Below are 10,319 nucleotides of genomic sequence, written 5' to 3'. Positions count from 1 at the left end.
TCATCTGTTGCATGGGACCATGACGACAACTGAGAAGTTGTTTTCTGGATGTTTAAGATAAAGGGATTGTGTTGTATGTATGTTACGTATGTATGTTTTTGTGCATGAAATCTTACAATGTTAGAATTAAAACCGCGTGGGCTTATTGAAGAAGTAGATTCGGGAATTTTGTTAGTGGTGGCGCATGGCATGGGTGGAAAATCCCACTCCCTGCTCTGCTTCAAATGGAAACCAACACTTTGTTCTACGCCCAATACCACTACAAATGGAGAATCTATCTTGCCCCTAATTCTCTCCATTAATTAACTGTCACTGCCTAATCATTTCACATTTTGCGTTTTATATATGTACGTACGTTTGTCGTATGTTATGATACAGTACGTACCTAAAATATGAGATGAAATACCATATTAAAATAGACGATGGGATTAATTGTGTAATTTTGGGCAATTTTTCTTGGCAACTAACATCATGAATAATCAGTGTTGTCCTTGTGATTAAGATCATTTGCTTGGATCTGCATTATACATCAGAAGAAGTTAATTTGAATTCTAATACTGCTACTCGCCAGCTGGTTAATTAATTTGCACTGATCACACAACATAACCTGTGTTCTTTTGTTAACATCAACATGGCTGCTAATTATTAAGTTGTCTGAGAAAGAGAAAATTTCATTCAAACACGTCATTAAATTCTCAAGTCTTTTCAAGTTTTAGTAATAATATATATATATATATATATAGCTGGTGGATATATATCTAACATGAACTAATTAGCAGAAGTGATCAGATGCAGTTAATTTGCTAATAATTAAGACTTGATTTTGGTAATTAATCAAGAATTAATTATCCTTAAACTTAGCATAATTAAGTTGATGTTGATATTGATCTGTTGCTGGCAAGTTGGGCTTGATTGATAGACAAAGGTGGGATAGATAATGAGGTTGTAATTAAGTTATGTTGAGAAGAATTTGTGAGGTTCACATGGATGGGGTCCTAAAGCAGACAGGAACAGTGGGCTTTTTAAATGCGTGATAGACTGGACTAGGATTGCCTTACTTCATATGTATGTATGTAAAATGCTTTAGCATTTCTATTTTTTTGTATGCATTTATGACGTTACTGTTTTGAGGTTCCCAGAAGTCGACGTGAAGCTAATTGCTCACATGAGTAGGCCTTCTCTTCTTCCAACCTTCTTCCTTCTCTTTAATATTTTTCTTGGTACTTAGGGAATATATATATATATATATATATATATATATATATTCAAAAATATAAAATTATACTTTCCCCTAAAACACAAGTTTCAAATCACACTTGCACCTCTTTAAAAATTCATCGTTTACATTTGACCTATTCCGTCAGAATTTGAAAGGAAAATGCAGACGTCTTTTAAGGGGAGCAGGGCCATGAGGAAGGGGTCAGTAAGAAAAATACATAAATTTTTAATTTACTGCATATTCAATATTAATTACTATGTAATTATTTCTTACTTGTAGTGGGTAAATTTAATATATATATATATATATAAAGTCAAAAAAATAGAATTATAATAAAATATTGCTCCAAAATTATAGCCAGTAGATATAAAATAATCATACATGAATGAAAGCGGTCAGATGTAATTTTTCGTCCAAATCTTAAAGGAAATAAGTTAGATATAAATGAAAAATCTTCGAATGGAATGTAAATGTATAATTTTAAATTTTTATAAAGAGAAAATATAATATCACATTTTTTAGAGGAGACCTAAGTGTATAATCAATCCTATTTTTCCAGGCAAATTATTGGGTTTTGAATCATATTTTTAGAACTAGAACTCTGGTCGGAAAAATTACCATTATACTGCGAAAATTGGTGAAGGGACAATTTTTATGCGTTAATTTATGTCTCGTAATCAGAATATGAAGTGTCAAAAATTATAATCACTCAATTATTTAATGGAAGTAATTAATTGTATTTGTACGTGGTACTATTTTCATTTTCTAGCGAGGGGCACTTTAAGGACCACATTTGATAGCCTCTCTCGTACTTGATTCTAGCTTCACAAAATAGCATTATCAAAACCCCGAATTTTCTCGTATACTACAAAATTAACACATAATTCATTGAAAATGTCTTTTTTCACATTTCAAAATTAAACAAACTCTCTCATTTTGAATTCGAGTACTTAAATTTTTTATTTTTTGGGGAATCTGCTCAAATCCCACCCAACTATACAATCAGCAAACTTATATTAACAGTCTCTGATTCCAAAATTATAACATGTGGATCTAAACAACTACAAACTCAATGATTATCCGCAAGTACGGAGAGCGAGGCACTATTTAATAGGCATGTATGTAATTAATACATTGTATTCTATATAGCCTCTCAACTCTATTTCATCAATAAGTATTTGTAGGGTTTTAACGATTGAGGTTATCCCAACAAGCCTGACAGATGTATGCTTTCAGGTCAACCTGACACTGTGGAAAAAGACTGTGGCCCCGATCGAATAGGATTGGAGAGATGTTCTTGATCTCAACCCAAATTTATTAGTTTCATTTTACACTGTTTTTTATTTTTTATGTTTTCCACTTTTGTCCGTGAACCCAAACTCCTAATTATTAACTGAGAATGTAAAAGCTATAGTTGTAGCCCCGGGGGTCCAATCCAAGGAAACAGGCACATATGGATTGGGTTGAGACACCAACCAGCATGGCATGGACATTTCTTGAAAAGGGTTGGACATAAATGTGGTTGAAATACTGAATTAAAGGATATGTGTATAGAGGAATTAATCTTCCTAGTTGTACATGTTGTGTTAGAGATGGGATGGACCAGAAAATATAAATATCACAACCACCTAACCAGACAACTCAAGATCTCTTTAACATGCCTAGATTTTCCCTGTCCAATTCACCACTCAACTCATGGATATGACGGACAGTATATATATACATATTCCACTTTCCATGCACGCCCAAATAATTCATTCATCGTAATTCTGGCTTTTACATCCTACCTGCTTACAATCAATGCTACCAATTTCTTCTAATGTTTCTCGAATTTCGGTTGGGTGTCCGATTTACACAACCTGGGAACCAACTCTTGTTCCAATTTTTTTATTCTATTCTATAGTAGTTACATATTTTCGTCCATTCAAATATTGTTCGTTTACACCTAATCTTTTTTGTTAGGATTTGAATGAAAAATACGGACATCAGCAAATTTACATAAATTTCCATTTTGTAACTCATCTAACATTCCTAGTGTATTTTTATATTTATAAAGAGACAAATATAATATATATATATATATAGAGAGAGAGAGAGAGAGAGAAAATTAATTTCATTACATTATTTTTTTTATAATACAAAATTATTACATGAAAAAATTAAATGATAGATAAAATTAAAATTTTATGAAATTATTTTGCTGATATCAATATATTTCGTCCAAACCTTAATAAAATGGAATTAGGTGTAATCGACGAAATCTCCAAGGGAATACACATATAATTTTAAAAAATTTTTTAAAAAAAAATGTAATTTTATATTTTTGTAAGGGGTCGAAGTGTAATCGACCCAATAAGAAAATGAGAGAGAAAATTTTTGACCACAATATAATGAAATAAGCAGATTTGTCTCCCCAAGCAGGGAAAGAATAAATGAATCCAGCTTTGGGTTTGGGGTGGATTGCTCTATTTGCCATTCTGTGCAGAATGTGAAAGCACCAACTGTCCGGTCACAGGCAAAAACTGTCAAGTCTGTGACAACTGACTATTTTCAACCAACAATTTAGAAAATTCAGCGGAAAAATAATAAATTGTTGGTCTGATATGTTGCAACGAAATATTTCATCAAAATTTAATGCGCGGCATCGAGTGGCCCGGGATCGGATTGAATTGTTTGACAGCGGACCATAAATGGGATTGAACAGTCTTCGTTATATTTACATTATCAATCTCTACTACATAATAAATGATCATAAACAGTGATGATGGTCAAAATAAATTGAATAGGATGAAGAGAAGGTGATTACATAAACACTAAAACGGAACGAAAAGGAGATCAAAGTCGGAAATGCCGTGTTATGTAGATTGGCATTATGTGATTGTTGATTAATATAAGAACCAAGTTTTTTCATGTTACCAGATTGTTGAGGGTAGGACGCCAGAAGCTGTGAGAGAAGGCACCAACAAACACACCCACGCTACATAATATTACTTTAGTCCCCGACCGGTGGCGCACCCATTTCCATGAGCTTCCATTTCAAGCCATTTCTCCTACATCCATATTTTTCAGAAAGTTCGGTCTTGTAAATGAAATACATTCAGCAAGGTAGACAGTCTTACGGCATAAAATAGATTCAGCAAGGTAGACAGTCTTACGGCATATATCATCGTGAATATTAAATCTGAAGTGCGAAAACAGAGTACGTGGTGGAGAGTTTAGACCTATACTCCAAAAAGTACTTTGCAGTAAAATACTCAACATTTTGACCAATATCATGTATTACGATTGGAGATGGCAAATAGTAAATCTGGGTTATCCTCATTCTCTCAAGGATATACAGCAATATTGGTGCAAAGTGTGAAGAGCAGGGGTAATTACACTGAAAGCAATACAACAAAGACCTATGCTTTAAGAAGCCAATAAAATTGTCCTGCTGCACTGTGGCACATCTGATGAAATTTGCAACTAAACACCACAACAAAACAACATTTCGGGCAACCTCTTAGCTGGTTTCTACTTCTCTGCGTCAGCATGGGTAATTTGACAAGTAAAAGCATACAACTTCAGGAACCATAATAAGGGGATTGACTGGGAAGTGAAATCCCACCAGGAAGCACATTTGGCTGGTGCAAAGGCTGAGCATCTCTAATCTGCGGAATCCCAGAGGCAATATGGTTGGGTTGAGCAACGGTTGAGGTTAGAGGAGAAATAGCTGCAGCTGCATAAGCAGGAAGAGGGGCTGAAGCATATGCTTGGTCAGCAAATGTGCTCGAAACAGACATAAATGTTGGTGCGCTTGCTACTGTAGCTGGGTTCCATGAGGACACCGGTGGCATTGGAGTTTGAGCCTGCACCATACCACCAGAAGTATACCCAACACCAGGGACTGCTGATGCAGCTGGAGGGTTCTGCAATCCTGCAACCGTGGTGGGGACTCCAGGAGTTTGTTGCATTGCAAGTGATAATGGGATAGTGTAATCTCGGCTCTTATCACTGTAAGCCTACAAGGTATGCACATAATCAATTAGTTCTGCAAAAATGAGGCATCGATTGAAAGGGCAAACATGAGTCGAGAAGCATACACCAAGGCAGCAAAATCCTTATTTTTTTTAATTATTAAAAGAACTTTTAGGTCACAGACAAGCATTTGAATTCTCGCTCTCATTATTGGTCTCACAAATCTGCAGCTCAACACATTTTTTTACCTTCACATTGAGATCAGTATGACGAGAGTATGATAGATGAAGCTTACAGTAGCCACCATCATATATGCAATGCCCCTCTAAAGCGTTTTTTGCAGCTGCTGCAGTTGTGATATCTGTAATAAAGAATTCACAGATCAACTCCAGACCCAAAATCCACTAGAAAAGCATTACATGCACATAAAAGCCATTAGAAAAAGCTAAAACTCAAATGTGGGTTCCCTTTCATCTGCTGGATGGCAAAAGATTCTATTTATAGGAAGAAGAAAATATCAGAAAGTAACTGAAGGGACAAACAATAGTGACAATATATCTACACATACGCACACATCATGTGCAAATGGCGACAAATACCAACTGGAAAGACCATAACAGCTAGTATAGGAATTCATTCTGAAAATATCACTAGTTCTCTAAAATTGTACTTTATCAACAGATTAACTCCTTGTGAGTAGATGGTAAGGTAGGGAAAGAAAAACATAGCTGAAGGTCAGACAAATATCGCAATTCAGTTCTCACCAAAAGGTGGCAAATCAATGCTATAAAAGCAAAGAAACTTTCCTTTTCTTGCAAAAAGTCACCTCAGCCAAAAAAATCAGAGCCCAATAAAATAAGCAACATATCTTTACTTACAGAAGAAAACTGTACGAACTGCCAGGTATGAAAACATAATGACTACTAAAAGAGGCACATATAAACTGAACACCATAGTCCACCTTTCAAATCCATGCAATGTCGCACATAGTTTATCTTTTCCTTGATTTTCAATGAGAGGAAATCGAGGGTCCAATAGTCTGCAAGGAACTTACCCGGATACTGGATTAGCGCTTGAGTTGCACCATTCTTCTCAAATATCGCAATCTTTTGCACAGTTCCAAATGCAGAAAATACCTGGTTAAAGCAACAACTATTAGAAACACATACCTCCTTACATATGCATGAAAGAGAGAATATAGACACGAATTTCTTACTGTGTGAAGAACATCAACCGTGACGGCATATTGCATATTCTCAATAGAAGCAAGCAGAACATTGCTCTCGAACTCCATCTTCTTACCATCAGCCCCAACAGCAGGCTGGATAAAAGTAAATTATTAAAGCTTGCCAAAAATTTTGGAGACAAAAAAATATATCCCGTTCAGAAATGCACCTGAAGAAAACCCTCCATTGCAGTAGGATTAACAGGAAGATATGGATTTGTATAATCCCTGCATGATTAAGCAAGGATAAGTTTACTTGTCATAAAAATGTCAAACGGAGTACAATTCGTGTAACCAGAAGATAAGACCAAAATCAAATATAAAAAATGTTCATAAGACCTCAGCCACAACAAGTGAGATCTCCTCCACATCAAGTGAACCAAAGAATTAGATTCTGTACTCCAAAAAATGTCAACCTTCAGCAATGTTCTAAAGGTTCATAGTGGTTAAAGCAACTATTTGGCTAAATCTTCTAAAGAGACTCCTACTTCAATATGAAAAAAAAAATTACTGCCAGAAGTCGGAGGTTCTTCCTAAGATATAAAGACACCGCTGCAATCTAGATTTCTCAATATCAGTTCAAGAACCTTGAAGAAAATACCAAGAAAGAAGTTCCCTTTAGAGTGACTACTGGTGATAGAGTTATCACAAGAGTAACAGCACCCAGGTAATAGTAATTAATCCCAAGGTACATTGGAAAGTTCAAAATTGAAAAAGCCACATGAAATGCTCCGACAAAATCTTTGTGCAGCAGTAAGAAAGAATAATATGACATCAATGAATTACATTCTAAATCTAAGACACCCAAATTGAGCAATTCTCATCATAGCATTCAAAGAAACATCAAGAAAGAAAAAACCATAAATTATAAGATGGAGAATATTACTACGAGGCCATGTAAAAACACATCTGTGTTATAGCTGCCGAGCTTCACTAACCCCTAAAGGACAAAAACCATTAATTAGAACGGTCACATTTACCCAAAAGGTTTTAATAGGAGGAAAGAAAGAAAGCAAGACGATTGAAGCATCCAACAATGAGGCACAGAAAGGAAAACGTTCAGAACATCAACAAATGAGTGCAAGTTAAGCTGTACCTGCTTCGATGGGATTGAAACTTAATATTCAAGTCTGTATGAGCAGAGTACGAGATGCGTAAATGACAGTCATTTACATGACTTGGAAGAAGGTATCTGAAATTAAACAGTACAACAGAAAATTCACCAAATTGAGAACTCCACTGATACATAATGGGTCACAAACTGGAATCAAAAGAATAGATTATATTTAACCATCTATCCCTGTAAATAGACCTAAAAATACATGCCTCGGTATACTTCTACCATCTAATGAGTCCCTTGCTGTAGATGCAGTCTGAACATCACTATACTGAATTAAAGCCTGCTGAGATTTAACCATAAAAAAATATGAGCTACAAAATTCAGTTACAGAAAGTTTCAATTTTTATCAAAACTTGACCTGGAAACCAGCAGCTTTTTCAAATGTAGCAATCTTGTGCACAAAACCGAAAGCCGAGAATACCTGAAAAAAATAAAATCAAACTTAAGCATTTCAAAGAAAACATAACTAGAAACACCATGGAATAAGTAAGCAAGACATAATCCACAATTAAAAAAGTACAAGAGGGAAATTGCAATATAGTAAGCTATTAAGTGCAGAAGAACACCTGAACAACTTCGAGAAGATAGACCTTATAAAGCAGTCATATGAGAATATATCCAGACTCTCCAATAAGAGACTCAAGAAAACGACCATCTGTGATTATTTTGTATCGTCAAGATTCACGGCATATAAAGAAAAAGTATTTATGGGGGGAAAAACTAATAGCAATACTTAATCTTTCCCAGGTGTAGACTAAGACCACAGGTTTTTTATATGACCCAAGCTCTAAGTAACACAAGCATGGAACACAATTTTCCAGATCATTGGCATAAACTTATATCATGACGAAACTATTATAAACAGGCTATTGTGGCTAAAAACACTGGGAAGGTTATAACCATCATAAAAATGAAATCGCAGCAGGAGGAATCAATGAAGATTAGAAGAATAACAAATTATGCGAAATATGTATTCCAACAAGCCAAATAAAGGTTTCATTTCTTCAGATAAGAGACCTCTGAAGTGTTGATTATCTTAAAACTCAATCCTAAGGAGTAACACAACTTAATTGAACCCTCTTTTCTAGACTTTTCATCTGGACAGGATAAGTAGATATTTCATGATGCCATGAGTCCTATAAACCAGAAAAGGCATACCAAGTGAATGACATCAATGCTGACATCACCAGCTTCAACACCCTCAATGGTAACAAGCAAAACATTTCCTGGAACATCACCAGGACTTTTGTTGTGAACTATTTCATGCCTGTTTGAGTATTGAATGTACACAGTTTTGCCACGAATGCGGGCAGGCTCTGAAGATGAAGCATAATAGGTAACCATATTAATTGCCTGGTTCAGATCTACCTGCAGAAGCATTCACAATTTCCATCAATTACAGCTTTCAGTTCATACAAAACCTCAAACTGCACAACATGAAATTACTGTTGTCTGAGCAACCAAGACCCAAACATTCCCCTAAGTGAATTATCCCAAGGAATCATTTTTTCAAATTTTGACATATCTACATCAGAAACAAATAATTAGTTCATTCGCATGAATCATCAAGAGTAGGGGTCAAGAGTGCAAAGAGTCAAGCTTTTTGAAATTTTCTGGGCTCAATCTCAAGGTTGCCTTAAAAGTACCGTGCATGAGCTCGAACTCAAGCTCACACATAAGAAAATAAATAGAGTTAGCAGAGTTGTATATTTTTGTATGAATATCGCCAGTGTTTTCTCATAATAACAACATAAAACATAATCATATTAATTATATTATAGGACTATCAAATTTAAAACGTAATTTAACTTGTCATTATGTTTATTATATTATAGGATCACACAATAATATAAATCCACACTACCATTATCAGGTGTTGTCAAATTTCCTGCTAGCACTACTACTAATAATAAATTTAGAGCAAAACTAACAACAAAAATAAATTAAAAAATTACGGAAAAAACTCATGGGATTTAACAGTTTGGGTAGAGCTCGACTCAAACTCAAGATGTAGCTAGATTTAGGTCGATGGCAAACGGGCTCGACTCATGCCGTACCCCAAATCAAGAGTGTGGATGGCTTATGACTTGTGATGATGTTTCAGTCATTTCTGTCAACATAGGCAGTACTATTTAATTAAGAAAGAAAAACAAATAGGAAAAGGGCGTACGAATTCGACAAAAGCCTGATTTCTATTAGCCCCGACGTTGCACTTGGTGTTTACGATCTTGCCGAAGGGTCTGCAGAGCTCCACAAGCTCCTCTTCCATGCACTCCCATGGAAGATTCCGGAGGTGGAGGACTTTGGACGGCGTCTGCGTGTACCGAAACTGCGGCTGGCCCGACGTGGACATCGGTGTAAACCTCTTCAGGATTAGGGTTTAATTGGGATTGTGGATTATCAGTTGTGGCAGTTAATCAGAGGCTCAGACTGCTCTATGAATTTAACGTTGGAAGGAGGGCTGTTGATATTGCTATTGTATATTTGTGTCTGCGGGCGACGGCTGATTTATGCAGTTTAGATTCCAGAGAGGTTTTGTTTCTTTTAAATGTTTCATGTACGGATAATTCTAGAAACCTGTTTTTTGATGTTCGATGAATTGATAACTATGGTAATAATAATAAAGGTAAATTACAATGAATTTTTCAGATGATTATTTTAATTATAAATATTTTATTATTATTTAAAAAATTATAAAAAAAATTCAATTATTAATATTTTAACAGATAATTTTTATGATGAATTATTATGATGGATTATTTGTTAGACGATTATTAATGTTAGTATAGAATTTATAA

The 10,319-nt window shown here is 35.1% G+C and overlaps 1 protein-coding gene across 1 annotated transcript; it reads right to left on the bottom strand.

Annotated features, from left to right (window-relative positions):
• Positions 1–4,479: 4,479 nt before the first annotated feature.
• PTB1 (polypyrimidine tract-binding protein 1) lies at positions 4,480–10,059 on the bottom strand. Its single transcript, XM_011100343.3, has 10 exons — positions 9,692–10,059; positions 8,680–8,889; positions 7,880–7,942; positions 7,728–7,801; positions 7,498–7,593; positions 6,572–6,629; positions 6,393–6,497; positions 6,231–6,312; positions 5,425–5,537; positions 4,480–5,220 (listed from the first exon to the last, which is right to left on the bottom strand). The coding sequence occupies exons 1-10, from the start codon at positions 9,872–9,874 to the stop codon at positions 4,783–4,785; spliced, it is 1,422 nt and encodes a 473-aa protein (XP_011098645.1). The 5' UTR covers positions 9,875–10,059; the 3' UTR covers positions 4,480–4,782.
• Positions 10,060–10,319: the final 260 nt, after the last annotated feature.

Source organism: Sesamum indicum, linkage group LG9, assembly GCF_026168435.1.
Source record: "Sesamum indicum cultivar Baizhima isolate 11 linkage group LG9, ASM2616843v1, whole genome shotgun sequence".
NCBI lineage: Eukaryota > Viridiplantae > Streptophyta > Magnoliopsida > Lamiales > Pedaliaceae > Sesamum > Sesamum indicum.
The sequence above is the reverse complement of the archived record's forward strand: the minus strand, read 5'-3'. Positions and strand labels throughout refer to the sequence as shown.

Excerpts from the sequence above, each read along its gene's own strand:
- PTB1 (XM_011100343.3), bottom strand. The coding sequence starts at position 9,874 with ATGTCCACGTCGGGCCAGCCGCAGTTTCGGTACACGCAGACGCCGTCC. Across the intron at positions 7,802-7,879 it reads AAAAAGCTGCTGGTTTCCAG|GCTTTAATTCAGTATAGTGA; the intron begins GTCAAGTTTTGA and ends AAATCTCAGCAG. Across the intron at positions 7,594-7,727 it reads GATGGTAGAAGTATACCGAG|ATACCTTCTTCCAAGTCATG; the intron begins GCATGTATTTTT and ends GTTTAATTTCAG.